The sequence below is a fragment of the Mesoplodon densirostris genome, chromosome 1 (assembly GCF_025265405.1).
Source record: "Mesoplodon densirostris isolate mMesDen1 chromosome 1, mMesDen1 primary haplotype, whole genome shotgun sequence".
NCBI lineage: Eukaryota > Metazoa > Chordata > Mammalia > Artiodactyla > Ziphiidae > Mesoplodon > Mesoplodon densirostris.
In genome coordinates this window covers 32,971,185-32,993,518 of record NC_082661.1, presented here as the reverse complement: position 1 = coordinate 32,993,518, position 22,334 = coordinate 32,971,185, and the positions used below count along the sequence as shown (strand labels likewise).

Here is a 22,334-nt window from a genome sequence, read left to right as displayed (position 1 = left end):
ACGAAGACCCAACGCAGCCAAAAATAAATAAATAAATAAATAAATTAATTAATTAAAAAAACAAAACAAAACAAAAACCTGGGAAAGAAGTTGAAAAGAAAGACAAACCTGTATCAGAAATGAAGAAGAAATTGCAAGATGCCCAAGGGACAATAGCCTTAAATGAAGATTTAATAAATGACTGAAGGAGGGCATGGAAGCAACCAAGAAAAAAAAAAGAGAGAGATTAAAAAAAAAAAAAAAGTACAATAACATCAGAGTGGTTGGATTGAAAGAAAGACCCCCCCCAAAGAAAGGTCTAAAATACATGTAATGTGAGTCCTTGAAAAAAAAACAAAATAATGAAACAGAACTACTCTTTAATACTATAATTTAAGAAAATGTTTTGGAAATAAGAGAAAACTTAAATCTACATATTGAAAGGGTTTCCATCTACCTGAAAACATCGACCTGGAAATCCACTCAGAGACATAATCTGGTGAAACTATTAGACTTTAGAAAGAAAAAAATCTGCAGAGCCATCAGATTAAAATATCAAATTACATATAAGGGCAAGAAAGTAACATTAGCATCAGAGTTCTCAGAAGCATCAAGGCAATCCAGTGGAGCAACACTTTTAAAAACTCAAGCCAAGGATTTTACATCCAGCCAAGATTTCCTCCGGGTATCAGGCTATGAAAAACAGTTTCGAACGTGCAAGAACTCAGGGAATAACGTAAGCACAGTCCTTCCTGAGAATCTACTACAGGTGAGCTTCACCAAACAAAAAGAGATAACTAAGGAAGCAACAGGACTGATGGAAAGCATTTACTATATTTCATTGTAGAGCTAGGACTAAACAACGGTGGCAGAAAACAGTATATTCTGGACTTCCCTAGTGGCACAGTGGTTAAGAATCTGCCTGCCAATGCAGGGGACAAGGGACTCTATCCCTGGTCTGAGAAGATCCCACATGCTGCAGAGCAACTAAGCCTGTGCACCATAGCTACTGAACCTGTGCTCTAGAGTCCATGAGCCACAACTACTGAACCCATGTGCCACAATTATGGAAGCCCTTGCACTCTAGGGCCCGTGCTCTGCAACAAGAGAAGCCACCGCAATGAGAAACCCGTGCACCACAACGAAGAGTAGCCCCTGCTAGCCACAACTAGAGAAAGCCCGCACAAAGCAAACGAAGACCCAATGCAGCCCAAAAAACCCCACAAAAAAACAGTATATTCTGACAAGGCAAGGTGCAAGTGGGCGGAGAAAAGAGAAAGAAAAAGAAAAGTGGCACTTTAATCTTGGATTGTCCAGACTGTTCTAGTGTTCCTATATGACTGGGCTTGGACTCTCCAAAAATTTACTTCCCAGTACTTTTTGCCATCTTGATCCCAATCTTTTATCCCAAGCATTGATCCAAAATAGTCTGTTACATCTCACTCCTGGATGGATCTCATGTAGCACCAAGCCTTACAGAGATCCCCTCCAGAGCTTTCTTCTCTTCCACTATTTGGAGAGCAGTGGAGCCTATGGATCCATGTATAGATGAAAGGACAAGCAGCAATAAGATGGAGGAACAAAGAAAGAGGGAGGTGCTTCAAAGAGAGGAGGGGATGGCAGTTCCTCTTGAGTAAGTAAAGAGAAAAGATCCCTGCATCCATAATTGTTGCAATTACTTAATTAGCATATTATCGGGATGACAACTGTGCCAATATAGGCTGAGGACACAACATGAGATTTTAAAATGGTCAGACCTTGTTTGATCTGTATAATGCCTCTTCGGCCGACTTTCGATCGCAGGCACCAGCGTACCATGGTTTACAGTGAACGTCAGCTTCCTGTGAGTGAGAGAGCATTATTAAGCATGAGATGGCCCTTCAATGACACTGAACCTTCTGTGCACTAGAAACAAAGTCCCATTTTGCATTACCAGAAAGGCCTAAGTACATTTGGGCCAGTAATCTGAAAATGAGTTTTATGCTTCTTTTGATCAACCACAAGGATTATATAATTGACTTTTCCCCAGTTTGGCTGTAGGGGGTAGACTTAGTATTTGAACTTGAGACCTAATCCTGCTAGATTCCTGAACCATTTATTCCTTTCTCCTAAGTAAGTTATCATCTCCCTTTCTATTATGATCTTACCATTGCTTTGTGGAGCGTTTTATAATTTCCGAAGTGTTTTTACAAATATCTTATTTGATTCTTGTAACAACTTTGAAGGCAAGACGAATACATGCTGTCATCCCTATTTTACATTTGAGGAAGCTTAGAGACTTGCCCAAGGGCACACCGAGTCCTTTCTCTGTCTTTTTTTAAACTGCTATTTTATGTGTTTTAATATCATATGCCTCCACAGATCTATTCTGAAAAAATTGCATAGTTTAAATAGAATCTATGTGAGAGGAAGAACAATAAAAACAACACACTTCTTTGCTAGTTTTGAAGAAACACCAATTGTTATTTATGGCATCCAGAATACAAATTAGAATAAATGGAGCAAAGTCTTAACAGTTGGGAAAAAAATGTATTCTGTACCCATCAGCAAATGACAACTCACAGGCTCACTTAAAATAGAATCTGTTCCCAAGCTTCACTCCAAAGTCTCTCTTATAAGAAGTCATGCCCTTTCCTGCAGTTTACTGATAACGAGTTCATTTCATACCTGTTCTGACAAATTGGAATTAGATGAAAAGCTGGGTAATGGGCCATCCACAGTTGGGCTTCCCCCTTCTGGAAATCCTGAAAGGGATTTGAAAAATCAGTGGATCCCATTATGTTCTAGCAGTTACTCTGCCTATACCTCAACACTGTGCTGGGAGCTACAAGGAACACACACACGGAAAAATCACACACATAAAAAAATCACACACACCAAAAAATCCTTAAGAGTTGTGCTTCTCGAAGTGAGGTCTGAGGACCCTGGGAATCCCCAAGATTCTTTCAGGGCATTTGTGAGGTTTTTTCCAAATACATATCTCTGTGATGCCCAATTTTCCTCGTATAGTTTGACCAGTAAAACATATTGTAAGAGATTGAATGTAGACGCAGATATGAGAATTCAGCTGCCTCTGTTATCCCAGGCATTAAAGAGATTTTAAAAATGTAAAACAATGCCACTCTTCCCCCTAAATTTTTTTTGCTTGGAAAATATATATTTTTCATAAAAATATGTTGTTAACATGTAATGAGTTTAATATTTTTAAAATGGATTCATAAATGTTTTAAATGTCTTCTAACTAATACATTAAATATCATCAGAAAGAAATACATAAACCATAGTTCTTTGGGTCTGCAATGATTTTAAGAGTGTTAGAATGGTCCTGAGGTCAAAATGATTGAGAATTTCTGCCCTAAGGCATAAACTCCCTCAAGGAGTTTACCGTCTAAATGTGGAGACATGGAGACACATGAAATGGAGAAAATACTTAGCTGTATTCATTCATTCATTCATCCACTCAGTCATTTATTCTTTATTGTGTACCTGCCATGGATCAAGGCTTTGGGAATATACAGCAGTCAACAAAACAGCAAAATGCCCCTCCCTCTTGGAGCTTAAATTTTAATGGAGTGAGATAGGCAAAAAAGACATAAGTAAATATATATACAATATTACAAAGTCATAAGTGCTATGAAGAAAAATAAGCAGGGAAGTGGGTGGGGGATAGCTTCGGATAAGTAGTATGTTTAAATAGGCTGGTCAGGGAGAGCCTCACTGAGGCGACACCTGGGTAAGATCTGTAGGTGGAGAGGGAGGAGGCCTGTGGATATCTGAGGAAACAATGTTGCAGGTGTAGGGAACAGTGAATGCAAGGGCCTGGCATATTTGAGGAATAGAGAAGGGGCCACTGTGCCTGGACTGCAGTGAGAAAAGGGGTGAAGAATAAGGGATGAAGTCATACAGGAGGTGGTGAAGGGACCAGGTTTGTGGGATCCAGTGGACACTTAGCATGACTTGAGCTTTAACAAGCATGGTCTGGGAAGCTTTTGGAGGGTTTTGAACAGAATAGTGTGATTTGCCTGTCTTTTAACAAGGTCACTCTGACTCCAGGGCTGGAAATAGATAGAAGGGGGCGAGAGCAGAGAGAGGAGGCCAGTTGAGTTTTGCAAGCCCAGGCAGGAGGTGATGGTGGCTTGGAACAGATGGCGTCAGCAGAATTAGTGAGAGTGACTGGATTCCAAATGTATTTTGAAGGAACAGCTGGAAGGTGTGTGAAGAAAGCAAGTGAGGGGACTTCCCCGGTGGCACAGTGGTTAAGAATCTGCCTGCCAATGCAGGGGACACAGGTTCAAGCCCTGGTCCAGGAAGATCCCACATGCTGCAGAGCAAATCAGCCTGTGAGCCACAATTACTGAGCCCACGTGCCACAACTACTGAAGCCTGCACGCCTAGAGCCCATGTTCCGCAACAAGAGAAGCCACTGCAATGAGAAGCCCGCGCACCGCAACGAAGAGTAGCCCCCGCTCGCCGCAACTAGAGAAAGCCCATGTGCAGCAACGAAGACCCAATGCACCCAAAAATAAATAAATACATTTATAAAAAAAAAAAGAAAGAAAGCAAGTGAGGAGTCATGGGTGACTCTAAGGTTTTTGATCAGAGCAACTAGAGTTGTCCTTTCTTAGGAGGGGAAGTCTGCAAGAGAAACAGGCTTAAATGAACCAACTGCTTCAGATAAAAGTGCCCTGGACGTTCAAAGGTGACAGCCACCATTGTTAACAGGAGGGAGCAATGAGGGCTTGGCAGGCCCAGGAGGGCTGAGTATGAAGGAAGGCTGTGTTCTGACAGGTGGGGACAGTATTCCTGGGTGGGAGCAGCAAAAGAGGGTGGGAGGTCACGCTCTCCTAAAGTACATAGTACAAGGAGGTTGGTGGTTTCCGCAGTTTGGGCAGTTGGGGGAGTTCAAGGCTGACATTTTCTGAGCCCTGAATATGTGCCAGCCCTATCCTGTTTCTCACATCTTAGCTCACTTTGCCTTCACTTGCGCTCTTTATGGGAGGAGCTATCAGACCCCATTTTACAGGTGAGGTCTTCCCTGACCACAGCAGCTCTCACTGTCTCCATTCCTCTCTGTACCCACCTGCTGCCACCTTGCTTTATTTTTCTTTATATCACTTTAACATTTGCCTGATATTGTATGGCTTATCTAGTTGTTTATTTCTCCTCTAGTAGAAAAGAAGCTCCATAAAGGAAGGGACTCTGTTTTATTCACTGCTGTATCCTCTGTGTCTAAAATATTGCCTGGCACATGGCAGAGAGTCAATAAGAATTTGTCAATTGAAAGAATGACTTGGGTTGAAAAACAATAAAGGGTATAATAAAGCTTTACATAATAAAAAAACAATAAAATTTCTATAGCTATACCATTTCACTTTGTGTTCAGAATTTTAGGAAAGTTTGTTTCTTTTATTTAAGATGAATCAAAAATCCAATTAAAGCCTAAGAAACAGATTTATGTTTATATAAACACACATACTTTTTGTATATAATAATTATTCTCTTTATTTAAATTTATTGAATCGATTATTTTGGAATATTTTCCAAATTATCCATGTACAGTAGGGTTTTATTTTGTGTTTTCATTTTTTTCCTACATTGAGTAGAAAGTAAATCAAGGTTTGGGCAGTTGTGTTCTGTAAGTCTGACTTCATATATTTTTAGGGTATTGTATTATTAGCCTAGGGAAAATTATCCAGATATTTGCCAGATCTTCTTTTCAGGGCACCCTCTGTAGATATATTTTACGATCATTAAAATGTATTTTAGATTCAATTTAAATAGCTATCATTTATTGAAGACCTTTTATGTACCAAGCACAATATGTTGTTTTACTTAATCATCTTATTTTGAAAATAGTTGTATTGTTGTTGTGAAAAAAAATTAAATAAATAAAAGATGACCAGTATGACCAGTAAAATATTCAATCAAAACTAAAAAAGAAAAAAGTAAAAATGATCTCAAATCTATTTACTTTTCAGAACAGCTCCATGAAATAAATATTCTTGGCCCCATTTTATAGATGAGGAAACAAGCTAGAGAGGATACTAAGATACTCCAGCTGGAAGAGGCAGTGTTGCACTGGACCCCCAGGTGGCTCAGACGTGAAGAGCCAGCCTTAGCCAATACCTGATATTGCTCTTTGTGCCTTCATTGTACTTACTTGGCAGAGGTATGGGTTTTTGATGAATTGGTCTGAAAGGAAGAATTTCAGATTAATTAAAGGGCAAAGCACAAGATGAATAAGTTTGACTTTTTGCTTGCACTGAAGATACTCAGAACAGGTGCATCACAAAGGATCAACAGGAATGGCCAATAACACATATCTAAAGATAGGAGAGGCACCAAAACCTTCAAGATAAGTAAAATTGTTCCCTTTAATTTTATAAAAAGAGGAGACTTGACTAGTGTTATTTTTTAGTTAAGTCCAATAATTAACCCAAATATTAGTTCAGTCTCTGTAATTCTAAGCAGTTTTTTTAAGGTTGTTACCTACTTATCACCTTTTTAAATTTCATTGCAAAGCAATGAAATATTAAATCTTTACCAATCACAACAAGCCAGTGCTTCTGTGCAGTATAACAATGCAGCTGTTAAGGAAACTTTATTTTTTTTGGCTGCACCACACGGCATGTGGGATCTTAGTTCCCCGACCAGGGATTGAACCCATGGTCCCTGTAATGGAAGCGTGGAGTCCTAACCACTGGACTGCCAGGGAAGTCCCAAGGAAACTTATTTTTAAAGGAAAGAATTCTTACTTCTGGGCAGGAGGAGGAAAAACTTGTGACTGCATATTTTCTTGTCTGTGACTAGACCCTCGGTGGCGTTCAGCAGGTATAGGTTTTTCTGCATTAAGAAAATTATCATAGTAGGATTAAGGTGAAATGTCTGTCCCCATGCCCAAACCCAGAAACATCAACCAAGAGGAACCAGATTTGGTCACATGTCTTCTCATGAGCATGTCTTTCACCAGGATGTCATCCCTTTTTGCACCTGTCAGTGTGGTCATGTGTCTGAGCTATTAAGACCAGGACTCCTACTCAGCAGTGTTACAAGCACACCCTACCACCTCTGCATTCACCTCTTGGCAATGTACAAATACATGGGGACTGAACCTGTGGAATCTGGACCTTTAGGTGTGTGATTACAAGTAAAAGCCAGAAGATGTACAAGCTTTGGCCACCCCTGATTTCTATGTGGCCTCCACATAGGTGTTACAACACCCTGGTGTGTCTTCATTAGTCATAAGACATGGTATAAGTAATTTCTTACTGATAAGAAGTAAAATATCAGCGTTTGCGAATGATCTACTTTTTTGAAAAATTAATTGAGCAAATTCAAGGTTATCCCTATAATAACGTTAAATCTCACTTGCATTTCACTCTTTTCCTGAGTGAGAGAGGAAAGGGTGGCGTTATAATTAGTTTGCAGGGAAATGTGCATAACCTGAAATCTAAGAAGTTTATGTTGAAGAACATTTATTGCTGAACCACTAATAAAAGTGATTATAAATTATTGTAATGCTTTATTCTCCCTCGAATTTCATCTAGGGTGTGTTAAAATCTGGGTATGTCCAAAGGTCTGTCTCCTGCATGGAAGAAAGTTTGAGAACTACTGATCTCCCATTAGAGGAACCCAAAATAAATAAAAGCAGTAAGAACTCAAAGATTCACATAAATGATGATGGACTTCAGGGTTTCTTGAGGTGCAGAGAAATTCAGAAGCTTTGAATCTCTGAAGATTGTTTCAAGTTTGTGTCAAGTTACTTCGAGCTGCCACGTGAGATGTTTTGTTCATGACTTTACAACATGGTAATTTCAGGAGAAACAATGAACACTTTGGTTCCCCACGGCCTGATGAGCTTTGACCACCCCTGCTTTTGCCCTCGTCCTCCAGGAGGCTTCCTTCCTAGGTCAGAAGAGGCCGCTCACCCGCTTTGGGTTTGGATGGCCATTGCCTCTACTCTTGAAATGAGAGACCACGCTCCTGCATTGGGAGCCCTTTGGGAATGAGGACACCCGAGCCACATGGGACATGCCAAGAGCCTGTTCTCTGATGGTTTTCAGAAGCTTCTGAAGCCATGAAATTTGCACAGGGTTGTACTTACTTCCTACAGAGGCTCACCCTAATGCTCCATTATCACTCCAAGCTCCCTGCTCAACAGGCATGGAAGACTGTAAGGAATGGAAGGACAGCAAGGCAAAAGCATCAGGAAAGGCAGAAGAAAGCAAGACACAGGAAGGGAGCGGTACCTCAGGAACAGCCTGGGAGAAAGATGTGGGAAATGATGTAAAAAAACTCAACAGAGCAGTCAAAGCAGACAGGTGAGTTGTAATGCACATTCAGAAAATGTCTACCGTCCATTGTGAGACCAGGTGTGCCCACATTAACTCAGGAAATGGTGAGCTTTTAACATTGGGTACCTTCAAGATTGGAATTAGACGGGTGCAGGATTTTAATTTCTATATAGTGTTTTAAGTGTTGAGCTTATGGATGATTCTTCTTTCTGTTTTTTTTCCTCCCCAGTATTTTTCAAATACAAATATTTTTTTAAATGGTAAAGTTCTAATAAAAAGTATACATAAGGGTTTTAGGTTATGATAAAACGACGTAAGGGAAGCATTTGAAGATGTACTAAGATAGATGTTTGAACTCAGGAAACATTATTTTGAAAACTTAGCACAAGAACTTGTTCGAACAAACAGGTTTTTAAAAATTCATTACCTTAACTTAGCCATTAATTCTAAGATACGTGACTGGCTCTAAATAAGTCTTCACACCTATGTAACACTGTGACACTGTTTCTGGCAAGTCATATCTGTCTACAAACAGGCAGGTTTTGGGCATGTAGACTGTGGCCTGCCCCAAAGGTGCAGCCTGGCAAGTTCAGGTCCTGATCAGCTTTGCTACTCACTACTCATGGCAAAGTAAAGACTGTTCTGTTTAGAAAATTGAGTTTTATGTTCACAGTTGCCTTATGAATAATTAAAGAAATTTAGAAATACATTTGTATACAAATCCTTAATCAAAATAACTTTCAGAGGACATGCTCATCTGTCAAAGTAAAATAGGCTTACCTTCACAAACACTTGAGGTATTCTGTTGAGAGACAACTGGAGTCTATTTAAAAAAAAAAAGAAAGGCAAGGATCTTCAATACAGGGGTATGTGGAAATAAAAGTCAAAGCAATATTATTAAAATAAATACTGGGGGAGAACATTTCTTTGATGCATAGCTTTTCTTTCAGTCACAAGACCAACAATTAAAAACACACAGTCCCCCAGCCCACTTTTGCATTAAGTGACAATGGACTGGAAGTGTGGAAAGGAGCGGTGTCATCCTGGCCTCCCCACTCTGTCAACAGGGTTGGTGGATACCATGACCCCCAGCAGCTGCTGGGCAGTAGTGCTTATGCAGTGGAAATCTGGCATCTGGCTTTGGTCTCAGGGCCCCACCATCTTGGTGTTTGTAAGGGACTGTAGATGGCAGGCTACAGTACAGATAACAGGTCAAAGTGGGCTTCCTCGAATAGTGGGCTGGCCCAGGTTCCCCACGTTCTGCCCAGAAGTTGAGTGTACTCAGGCCTTTGTGCCTGATATGCGGTTGTCAGTCATTAGTTCCCAGGCCAGCGGGTGGGAAGCAGACACAGGGGAAGACAAAGGTCTTGGGACGCAGGGAGCCTGACCGCTGATCGGCCGTTCACATTCAGTGAAGCCGCCGGGTTCAGGGAGGATGTGAGCCTCCCATGCAGCACCTTCCCTCCCAAGTTTCTCTTGGACCATCTGGGCAGCAACATGATTGCTGTGTTCACCTTAGCGGAAAAAGCATCATCAACTTTAAATAAGTGGACAAGAATAAACATTGCGGGAAACCTGAAGCACATTTAAATGCAGAATTAACTCACCGTCTTCAGTGGCGTAGCTGTTTTTTTCCTGGGGGATGAAAAGAGATTGGCTTTGTTAAAACACAACAAAGATAAAGAGAAGCTGAGGACTTATCATTTTACTCTCAAATTTAAACTAGAATAATGAAAGTGATACAAGTGTGTAGGAAGACTATCCTTGAAGGGAAGAGAGGGATGAAAGCAGGATTTAGCCATGATCCTTCTAGCCTCAGATAGGGTCTGCTGACAGATGGCAAAGGGGTTAATGGGGATAAACAGGAGCACCAGTTGCCAGGGAATCAGGATAACTGAGCTCTTGTTCCAGTTCTGCTACTGATTACCCTGTGACCTCAGGCCTGTTTCTCTCAGCTGTGAGGGCCAGTCTGAACTTTAGTTTCTTCATCTGTAAAATGAGGACCAGAATCAGCGTTTTCAAAGTGTGTATGTAGAGCCGTCCCTTCCCCCAACAGCACCCCAGGGCTACTGTCTGGGGAAGGAGGGTGGAGACATGAGGGTGGCCAAGCAGGTACATTTGTAGCCAGCACCTCCCCACGCCAATGTTCCCCCTGCTTCAGGTGACTCTTCTCTGCTAGACATCTGCCTAGAATTTCATTCCAAACAGATAAACCCAAGACCGACACAACACAAGTTGGAAACCCACTCTGATCTCTGGTCCTGAAGGTGCTTGCCTGGCCTAACGTACTGGTCTGTCTTAGTTCAGTAGAGATTGGACTCTAATATTGCTAACGCTCTCTAATTCTCTTCCATGTTTATTTTGAACACTGGCTTTCTCTCTATCTCTCACTTTGTTTTGGCTGAGAGCTGGAAGATTGGGGGAAGAATACTAACAATTCCCAAGTGCCTCTAAGACGCCTGGCACTGGGTTAGGCTCTTCACATATTTTTTAAACCTCACACTGTCCTTTTTAAATGGGTGTTTTTATTACATTTTAGAGATTTGGAGACTAAGTAACTTGCCTGAAGTGATAAACCTAAGGCAAGAGAGAAGTGTGCAGCGTTTTGTTTAATAAACCCCTGAAATGGAGAATTTCTTTGCTTTACTCAGAGGCAGAATTAAGGCTATAACCATGCAGGCTTGCTTTGGACAGATTTAAATGTGCTTTTAAAATAACCTATTGAGCCAATATGAAATTATGGGGTCACTGTGATATTAACACGTTACATTCACCCAATATCTTACAAAGCTCTTCTAAGTTCAATGAGAAAGAATGACTCTCTCATCTCCCTTTTGAAAGGAACCTTGGCAGTGTTGCTTTGATTGAACACCCAGTGCATGCTGCTCTGTGTACACATTTGTTTGCAGATCACTAACTACTTGGAAGAGAAACTGAGGAGTAGGAAGTAGGGATGAAACCTGCTGGTGGGTCTTAAAATTATTCAGGTGCTGGAGCTTGTGTCTTGTGGAACACAAGTCAGTGAGCTCAAGATTTAGCTAGAAGTTTATGGGAGGAAAGACTACTAGTTTTTGATGTCAGCAGGAACACCCCTAGTCCAACTTGAAGCATGCATGGATGTGGAGAAGACCAGGGCAATAGGGTTTCATTTCCACACTCTTCAGTAACACACCTATTGTCATGTTAGGTGCACCTGCATATGAGCTTGGGCAGGTATGCTCTTCTGAATGGAAACAGCAGGAAAACACCCCACTCTGGCCCCCAGATTCTCAGGCAGGACTCCTTTGTGGATTCCAGGCAGCTCTGCTCACAGCAGTGATGGAGACCATACACTGAATTCACAGAGTCGCTTCTCTGCAACAGGAACTTACCCAGCCCTGGGCAGTGGGGATGGCGCAGCAGGTGAAGAGGTTGACTTAGAGTCCCAGGCCCCGCTCTTTCGACCTGCGCAGACATATACACAGGTTAGTCTGTAGCCCTGAGCTGAGGCTGATGGTCACAGTGAGTTGGCCTTGCTGGCAGGCTCAGAAATACATGCACGTTTTTTCTTACTTTCAGCTAAGCATATATGAGTAGTTACATTGACGTTTTGGGGGAAAACCTATAGGCAAAGGTGATGAAACATTTTATAAATGCCAATTTATAAGCTCAGAACTAGGATGTTATTTAGGAACTCCATCTAAACGTTGCTAAATGACCTTCTCATTTCCCCCATGGGACAAGTTCAGAGCCCCTGATTCTGTGGGCTCAATAAGAGCTCACAAGGGTTCCTATGGAAGGGACCTAAGAGCCCATACTTGTATCCATATGCACTGCACAAATGTGCACAACAGCAGTGCCTAGAGACAGAGGGGCACAGACCCACCACTCCTGATCACACCTATAGACACTGCTCGTTCCTAACCACATTTACACAGTACACAAACCTAACCTCACATTTGGAGAACACTCATTCATTCATTCACCTCTGAGTTCTTAGGGCCTTTGCTCATTGCAGAAATAGACAAATGGAGAGAAGCAGCAAGCTATTACCCAAATCTCATCTTCTGAAGTCACAGAAGGGACCCAGAGGGCCTTGTCCACCGCGCCCATTTCCCCTCCCTCTACCTGAAGATAGAAGCCAGAGCATCGTTATGAGGGAAGAAGGTGAGAGACAGGCAGAGATTCACTGCTGAGATAGGGAGCAGGCCTGGATGGGGAGAGGCCAGAGCTAAGCCAGCTCCCCTCAGCGGTCCCAGCTGCCTCCTCTCAGGCTGATACCGCCTGCCTGGACATTACTGCTCAGTGAGATAAAGGCTCTCTACTGAATTAAATTGAACTGAATAAATGTTTTAATTAAGAACTTACTACATTTGTAAGTCCACAATTCCTAATGGACTTAAAGGGGATACTCTGTACATATAGGTTGGACTTGCCCACAGTATGTATTGTTTGAGTTTGCAAGATAAAGCACACATAAGTAAACACTGAGGTAATAACCTATTACCAAGAATTATTGAGAACCTGCTATATGTAAAGCCCTTGGAGGCATTGTGTTAGGGACTGTGGAAGAACTGAAGAAGTAGACATAGGCTTCTGCCCTCTCAAAATTTATAACAAGAGAAGACACATGCACCCCCATGCCACCTCATCTGACAGGACCACCTATTCCAAACACAAAAAAAGGGAAAAAGTCCTCGAAAAGTATTAAATGCAGAGATCATAAAGTTCATTCTCATGTACTTGACTAGAGAGAGGCCTTCAGGCTCTCACTCAGAGCCCATTTACTCTTTCTACACATAGTCCTTACATAGGGCTAATTTCCATAAGCATTCACCAGTGGCATCTGGTGAAGGAACGGCCCCTCCCATGTAACCCTTACTTAGATGTAAGCTGACCCGGATGGGATTTTTTTTTTTTTTTTTTTTTGCTGTACACGGACCTCTCACTCTTGTGGCCTCTTCCGTTGCAGAGCACAGGCTCCGGACGTGCAGGCTCAGCGGCCATGGCTCCCGGGCCCAGCTGCTCTGTGGCATGTGGGATCTTCCTGGACCGGGGCACGAACCCGTGTCTCCTGCATCGGCAGGCGGACTCTCAACCGGATGGGATTTTTAAAAACATTTTGAGAAAGAAACTACATATGGAATTTTTAACATTTCCTCCGACAATAAATGGCAATGTCATCTGAATATGTAGTAGTATGAGTCTAACTGTGTTTTATTAGCAAGGGTATCAAGTTGATATTGTTCTTCACATTCTCAATACTTAAGATTCACATTGTGAAAATACACTTGGCTACTCATAGTTGTTGATAGAAAGTTTCAGGGAAGAGAAAAAAAACCCTCGTCTGAAAAATAAGGAAGCAGAAAGAAGGTCTAAGTCAGAATTTCCTCCCAGGGGTCCCCTCTCTTTTCACCAAGGGCTCGCTTGGCCTGGGCATGTTATTGTTGTCATATCTACTGCCTGGCTTCTTTACTAAGCTTCCCTTTCCTTCATATCTGCACACAGTCGGCCAACGTCTTCCTTTCCCCTTCCCTCCTCGTAAATAACTTCTGCAATCAGAGGAGAGGGAGGGGCATGCTGGCTGTCCTCTGTGGTGGTGGAGTCCAGTACAAGCTCTGGTTTTGCAGCAGGAAGACAGGGTTCTAGTTATTTCTCTGCCACCAAACTGGCTGTGTGACCTCTTACGAGCCACTATGCCTCAGTTTCCCCCTCTGTGAGATGGGGATGCCACTAGCTACTTTATCTAACACAGAGTTACTGTGGTTACGTAATAAGGTAACTTTGAACATGTAAAGAATTAGCCAAATATAAAGTAATATTGCTGGAAAGGGACTGAAAGTTTAGAGGGTCAAAAATGTTATGCTAAGTGAAAGGAGTGAGATGGAAAAGACTGCATATTATATGACTCCATCTATATGAATGTTTGGAAAAGGCAACTCTATAGCAACAGAAAGCAGATCAGGGTTACCCAGGGCTGAGGATGGGAACAGCACTGACCACAAATGAGCATAATGGCTCTTTTGGAGTTGGGGTAGGCCCAGAAAGTTTCTAAAACTGGATTGTAGTGCTGGTTACAAAACTCTATAAATGTAATGATTTACAAAAAACATTGAATTATACATGTAAAATGAGTGAGTTTTATGATACATAAGTTATAGCTCATAAAGGATCTCAGTAAATATGATTATTGTTATTTTCATTTTCTCATCTTGTTATCAACCACGGCAGTATCTCTAGGTGCCGGGCACTGTGCCAGTTACTTCACATGTGCCACTTCTAAGCCTCACATAACATAAAGGGGAGCAAACAGAGGCTCAGAGAGGTTAACGGGCAGGGCCAGGGTTGGAAACCAAGGCCATTCAAGTTGAAAGCCTAGGCAGGCAGTGTCCTCTCTAGCCAATATCTCATAATGTTACTCTGGGGCATGATTTGGCATGTCAGATTCACTTGCTGCTTCTCCCTTATGTGGGGAAATATTAGTGAAACAGAGGGCTGCTTTTGTGAATGCCCACTGGAGGATGGAGAGTTACTCCTCGTAGGCCAGTGGTCCTCTCTGCCACCCTGGCTGAAGTCAGACCCCGGGTCATGGCTGGGGTAGGACAACACTGTACCCTTCTCATTGCCAGGATCCCTGCTTCCTGGCCAAGCCGAATTCTTGGTTGGAAAGCTCCAAGGGAGAAACTGGGGATGCAATAGAGGGAGATGTGTCCAAAAGCATACTAATAAAAGAGAAAAATCATCTTTGTTTAAATCATAGGGAGCAAAAAGTTATGTTAAGGTTTGATTTAACAGCACAGGCCTTGCACAAGCCGGTGCTTACCGAAGTTTCTTAACTTGGAAAACAATTTACCCTTACTTTTTCCTTCTATCATGTATATTTTATGCATCATCCTCTTTTCAGTTTTGCATACAGTGGTGGTAGGTTTCCTTATTCTTAATGATCTCAGTGTTGGCATTGTAAGCCCTTGGGATTTAACTCTCTTTTAGCTGTTATAGACACCCTATTACCATTAGTGGGGCTTGCATACGAGCCGAAGCATCCCTTACTCTCAGGTACTATATGAACTCTTACAAAATACATAAAAGAGATTTAATTTAACAACTTAAGAATAATTTGGGCTATGGGTAAAATTCTGCTTGCATATTAGCAGGGAACTGTAAATTCTAAAACTCCTCCCCTATTTTAAGAAATAAAGAGATAGAATACTTTAAAAATGCTGTTTACTTAGAGCAAGCTCAGAAATACATGCTCTGTCTACCCTTTTCTGACAAAAGCTACAAATTAGCCAGAGGTTGCGCTGCCTTCTTCTAAATGCTCATTTAGAGATAAATCACAATGGACTTCAGTCTTTCAGTTTGTTTAGACCAGTGCTTCTTAACTGGGAGTGATTTCGTCCCCCTCCTCCAGGGACTTTCTGCAATGACTGGAGACATCTTTGCCTATCACTACTGGGGAAGGGGATGCTAGTGGTATCTAGTGGGCAGAGGTCAGGGATGCTGCTAAGCAGCCTGCGATACACAGGACGGCTCCAACAAAAATCACCTAGCCCCAAATGCCAACTGTGTTGGGGTTGAAAAACCCCGAAATTTAGAGTAAAACTTTATATGGAAAGGAAGAAACACTCCTCTGAGATGTGTACCGGGTGATGTGCCAGACTGGTCATGAATCAAGGCAGGTTAAACAAGGGATTCTGAACAATAACAATAATAAATCACAAAGAGCTATCATTTTATGAGTGTGATTCATATCTTTTTACTCATGTAATTCTCACAATACCCCTAGGCATAGGTGCCATTTTCCCCTTCATTTTTTTCAGGAGAGGAAACTAAGAAACGGAGGGATTACTTAGCTTGCTCAAAGTCCGGCACCTAGTGAGTGAAGACTTGGACCCTCTGGCTTTGGAGTCTGTGCTAACTCCTGCTACTGTACTTCCCAGTATGGAACATGAAGGAGAGGGAGAGCCTACCTCTGCACCTAATTCGCTATGTATTCTGCGGCCAGCACCTTATTAGCCATCAAAGAGCCAAAAGCAACATTAACCAGAGGCAAGTGTCGTGGTGTGGGACTTTAACAGAAACCCCTGACACCTTAGCACTTTCATGATGCCTATCAGGGAACTTTCTGAAGGCTTTAAAGACAATGATCAGTTATTTAAAGACACAGGCAAGTAGTCTGATTATTCCTTTTATAAAAATCATCTCTGAAAACTGTACTGTTTGCACACTCAGAAACTCCCTCTAACTGTTCAGGTTTGTTCCCTACCCGCGCCCCCCCTCCCTCAAGTTATCTCACTTCCTTCCTCCTCCTGAACTTCCTCCTGTCTATACCCAATAATCATTTAACCAGGAAATTATTTTCTTGTTCAGGTTTTGTTCATCTGATGCCTCTAGTGACAAAATATAGCTATACTAGGTTAATATAAAACTAATGAATAATAAATCCAGTGGGCTAATGCCTTCATGATGGGGCCATGTGATTCCTTAAAGACAGCCAGAGTTGGGGGACTCAATCGCTCTCTCAACCAACTGACCCATCTACCATTTCAGCACCTACTCTGAGCCAGGTCCTGTCTAGGCCATGGAAACACAGCTATGAGCAAGACATGGAGCTGAGAGTCTTATGGGAAAGACAGGCTGATTGGAGTATTGGGTGTGTTTTAGGAAGAAGAGGTCTGTGTAAGGCAAGAAGAGCATTTTAAGATGTAAGCACCAGAGAGTATTAAACTATTACTCTAAAGGAGGGTTTAAGCCTTCATTTATCTGTTTCAGTGAAAGGTTTTCTATTCCAGTAATAACAGCCCTTCTGAGTTATCACGTGTCAGGAGTCTCTGTTTCAGTTGGGACCAAAGCAACCTCGCCGTGCCGTTTTAGGTTGGTGTGTTGACATTTGTTCCCAGAAATTAAGATGAGCTGGATAAGATGCCTCTGACCTCCAGTCCCCAAGTATAAAGAGCCTGTGGATTCCGAGGGGGAGGATAAATAAGAACTTGTGAAGAGGGTGAGCAATTGCACAGGAAATGAGTCTAGGAGAAGATTTTTTAAAATACTCTTCTTTCGTTTTCTCTCAAGGAGCACGTCCCTGAAAGCAGAGGTCAGTCTCTCAGTCTCCCACTCTCTGTGTTCAGCCTTCAGGTCTGGGAGAGAAGGGAGTGTGTGTTTGTGTGTGTGCGCGTGTGTGTGTGTGTGTGTGTGTGTGTTTGGTACAGGGTGGGGGAGAGGAGAAGGAGGGAATGCTGTTGAGGAAGCTCCTGCACCTCTCTGTGCTGTAAAAGGGTTGGGGTATGGGCGCCACTCAGTACTGTGGGCCTCAGTCTGGGGGTTGCCAAACCCTACAGGAGACACCTAGGAACCACTGAGTGTTCATGGTTTGGGTAGGGATGACATGGTAAAAACTAACTTTATAATGGAATGAAGCTAGCAACATTTGGAGGGGGTCAGAAGCTCATCTCAGTGACTGAGGAGAGAGCCTAGAGGCAAGAGTATGGCTAGTGGACTCTGTAAGACAGAAGGTATGAAGTGATAAAGAAAGCCTGGTTCAGGTGGCGGCAACTAAAATAGGACAGCAAATTCAGGAAAAAGCAAAGCAGAAGTGGGAAAGAACATGGGCCCTCTGAGACATGGAGCCTGGAGGCTGATGTGTAAAGAGGAATATGGATGCCCGAAGGGTAGGGGTGATGGATACACTGAGCTTGAGGTAGTGGGAAGGTCAACGTGTTCAGAAGGGAAGAAAGGTCAAGGTTGGACACCAGAGAGTTATCAGCTTAGACCAGAGAAGTGAAGCCAGAAGAATGGATACACCGGAAAGAAGTGAAAAACACTACTCTACCGAGCACCTACTGTGTGCCAGGCACTGCATTAAGAATTTCCCATTCACAATTTCAGAATTCTCCTGTCTCAGGGCATGGGCTGTTATCTCCATTTACCGATGAGAAAATGTGATGCTTGGAGAGGTGAAGTACAGACCCAAAGTGACACAGTTGATAATGGGGAGCACCGGGATGCCTGGCCCATAACCCAAGCTCTTAACCGCACGACGTTCTGAAGGAAGAGCAGAGGGCTGAGGCTGCACGGTGCAGGCGTCCTCATCAGGGGAGGGGAGAAGGAGGGCAAGCCAGCCAAGTGTCCAGAGAGGTAGGACGAAAAAAAGGACTTGTCTGATAGAGGCGCAGGGGCACGGGGGCGAGGGTCCCCTCACATAGGTGCCCCCAGACAGTGGATGAGCATGAGGAGAAGGCCTCTGTTACCATTTATTAGGACATTTGGAAATACAAGGGATTATTAATACTCGCTCTGAGTTGTTTGTCTTATTTAGAACATATTAAAAATGAAACCCCCAAATGTAGTAATTTCACAATTAAAACAACAGAAACAAAACCACCAGATCATGTGTACACTCTACCTGAAGCTGTCCCTGGAGGTGAGGCTGGCTTTGAGGAGTTATTTGGCTTGGTTGATCTATTCACCATGGGAGCTGAAACACAAAATCACACCTATATTATAATTATATATATATATATATATATATATATACACACACACACACACACACACACACACACACACACACACACACATACATATATAGTAGATAGTCTACTGAGGGAGATTCACACTTATGGAAAAATGCATTGTGGAAATGATGGGTCAGACCAGAGAATCTGCAAAGAATGGGAGACACAATCAGTAAGCCCACAAGCCATTAAAAGAAACCTTCTCAGAAGAAAAACACATGTTTAGAATGAATATATTAATGATTAAAGTGAATACTGGCTTGGAATTTCATTTGCCAAACTGGGTGTCTAGGAGATGAAAGAGTTTGGTTTTTTTACCAGGAGATGTGCACTGAACTATCAGTGGAGGGGCCAGATTAATAGCCCCACCTTCCCTGCCACACGTAACACACGTAACACATATCATTCCTCTTGGATTTTGTAGGTTTATGGGGGCGTGGAGGTGGGGGCATTTAATTTGTATTCATTGTTTCATGGTGATGGGTGAAGTCAGGAATTCTGGTGGGTCTAGAAGTTGTTGGTGATACTTAGGGCGTGGGAGAGGGCTGCGACGTGATGGCAGTGTAAAAACTGAGTATTGCTACCTTGGAGTCAAGTTTATTAGATGAGTAATGTTACTTGAAGAGGCAGCGTTTATACAGGATTATGTTTTCCATAGCGACTATATCCAGAGTGATCATACACTGTTCCACGCCTCATCTGAGGCTGTGTGGCACAGGCTTTTGAAGATAATTTGTTTGTAACTGCGTTTGTTATTTCATGAAGGATTTACAAATGAAATGTTTCTCATGGGCCTGAGATAGCACTCACTTTTAAAGGATTAGAACATAGAGCATATTTTACTCTTTCATTTTTTCAGTCCTCTGCAGAAACTGTTCCTGGTGCAATATTTGTAAGGTCAACATGGTGGCTCATGACTTTGTGAGTATTAGGTTTTATAAGAAATCCATTCTAAGTGAGGAGCTAAAGAGAAGAACTTAGGTGCTTTTATACCTTGAGAAGAGAGTATTAAATCATGGAAGAGGATGGAGAAAGAAGGGTAAAGGCTATCAAACACAGAGATGGGTTGCTCACTATGCTCTCTGTTCCACTAGCCAAAGAAGGCAAATGCTATGGCCACAGAGGAGAGAGGCCTGGGCACTATCATTTCTGAGCCCCTTAGAGCTTGCTACCAAATGGTCTTGTATGCCTCTATCAACTGCAGAAGTTTTCAGGTGCTTAAAACTACAAACGCTTGCCTTTGTCAGATGGGAGTGAACTGTCTTCTGTGGGATGAATATAGTTTTCATCTTCATCTTCCACAGGGACCACATAATCAGCCTAAAAGAAATACAGAAATGCTGTATATTCAGAGTTTACTGCATAAGAAGCAGTGATATTTAAAAAAATCTTCTGAGATATAATCCACATACCATTAAATTCCCCTATGTAAAGTGGTTTGGTGATTTGTAGTATATTAACAGAGTGTGCAACCATCACTGCAATCTAGCTTTAGAACATTTCCATCACCCCCAAGAGGAACCCTGCACCCATTAGTCACTCCCATGCATCCCCTCCCCTGACCTAGTCAACCACCAACCTTCTTTCTATCTTTAAGATTTGCCCATTCTGGACATTTTATATAAATGGAATCATACAATATTTCAATACACAGTCTGTCATGACTTCTTTCATTTAGCATAGTAATTTCAAGGTTTAACCACGTTTTAGTACTTCATTCCCTTTTATGGACAAATTATATTCCATTGTATGACTATACCACATTTTACTTATCCATTCATCAGTTGATGGACATTTGGGTTGTTTCTACTTTTTTGGCTATTATGAATAACGTTGTTGTGAACATTCATGTACAAGTTTTGTGTAGATGGACATTTTTCTTGAGAATATACCTAGTGGTGGAATTGCTGGGTCATGTTGTAGCTCTATATTTAATTGTTTGAGGAACTGTTAAATTGTTTTCCAAAGTGGCTGCACAATTTTTCCATTCCCACTGGCAATGTATGAGGGTTCCAATTTCTCCACAAATTCACGAATACTTGTTATTGTCTGTCTTGTTGATTGTAAGCATCCTTGTAGGTGTGAAGTGGTATCTAATTGTGATTTTGATTTGCATTTCCCTTAATGACGTTAAGCATCTTTTCGTCTGCTTATTGGCCATTTGTATATCTTCTTCAGAGAAAAGTCTGTTCAACCCCTTTGCCAACTTCTAATTGGGTTGTTTGTCTTTTTTATTCTTGGATTATAAGAGTTCTTTAAATGTTCTAGATTTAAATCTCTTATCAGATATATAATTTGCAAAAAAATTCTCACATTCTACATGTTGTCTTTTTACTTTCTTTATGGTATCATTTGCAGCACAAATGTTTTACATTTTAAAGTCAATTTTATCTACTTTTTTCTTTTGTTGTTTCTGCTTTTGGTATTGTATCTAAGAAACTATTGCCTATCCCAAGGTCATAAAAGTTTATACCTGGGCTTCCCTGGTGGCGTAGTGGTTAAGAATCTGCCTGCCAATGCAGAGGACACGGGTTTGAGCCCCTGGTCTGGGAAGATCCCACATGCCGCAGAGCAACTAAGCCCGTGCGCCACAACTACTGAGCCTGTGAGCCGCAGCTGCTGAGCCTGTGTGCCACAACTACTGAAGCCTGCGTGCCTAGAGCCCACGCTCCACAACAAGAGAAGCCACCACAATGAGAAGCCCGCGCACTGCAACGAAGAGTAGCCCTGGCTCTCCACAACTAGAGAAAGGCCGCGCACAACAACGAAGACACAATGTAGCCAAAAATAAATAAATAAAATAAATTTTTAAAATTAAAAAAAAAGATTTATACCTATGTTTTCTTCCAAGAGTTTTATAGTTTTATCTTACACTTAGACCTATGATCCAGTTTTATTTAACTTTTTATATATGGTGTGAGATTGGAGTACAATTTCATTCTTTTGCATGTGTATATACAGTTATCTTAGCACTGTTTGTTTAAAAAACTAATTTTTCCCGTTGAATTGTCTTGGCACCTTTGTCAATAATCAAATGACCATAAATATAGGGAGGGAGTGATTTTATAAGAGGTAAATAAAGTAACCAGATCTCAGAAGTGGTTTTTACAACCTGCCTTGGTTGGTTGCCAACATGGGGACTGGGAGAAACAAAAAACAAACATTTATTGAGCGCTTATTGCCAGGTGCTCTTCTAAGTACTTTACATGTGTAATCTCACTTACTCCTTGTAATAACCCAAAAAGGTAGGTACCACTAGTACTATACTATAATACTATACTAAAGTTGTTACCTGCCAAAATAAGCAAATGATCAAGAATCATCATAATCTGTGTCCTAACAAGTTCATCTTCACGTTGCTAGTGTTTTAATATAAACCCCATTATCCCATGTTCACATCACAAAAAACTGGCTGTAGTTACATGAATAATTGGTCTTTTGAAGCCAGGCAGATTATTCTACTGCCACAACCTACATGCTATTAGAATTCTTCCTCAGTTTTTTACAATAGCATGATTAAAATATAGATGATTATTTTAAAAATAATCTTAGATCAACTCCAGTGTTT

General features: G+C 41.7%; 1 protein-coding gene across 1 annotated transcript in view; it reads right to left on the bottom strand.

The window, feature by feature from the left end:
• The window catches only part of BLNK (B cell linker), an 82,438-nt gene that overhangs the window by 5,500 nt on the left and 54,604 nt on the right, over positions 1-22,334 (bottom strand). The window contains exons 9-17 of the mRNA XM_060095789.1: positions 20,005-20,086; positions 18,655-18,726; positions 11,645-11,717; positions 9,881-9,908; positions 9,054-9,096; positions 6,735-6,822; positions 6,140-6,171; positions 2,647-2,723; positions 1,737-1,820 (exon numbers count right to left, since the gene is read on the bottom strand). Of these exons, the coding sequence (XP_059951772.1) occupies positions 1,737-1,820; positions 2,647-2,723; positions 6,140-6,171; positions 6,735-6,822; positions 9,054-9,096; positions 9,881-9,908; positions 11,645-11,717; positions 18,655-18,726; positions 20,005-20,086 (579 nt within the window). The remainder of the gene's footprint in view (positions 1-1,736; positions 1,821-2,646; positions 2,724-6,139; positions 6,172-6,734; positions 6,823-9,053; positions 9,097-9,880; positions 9,909-11,644; positions 11,718-18,654; positions 18,727-20,004; positions 20,087-22,334) is intronic.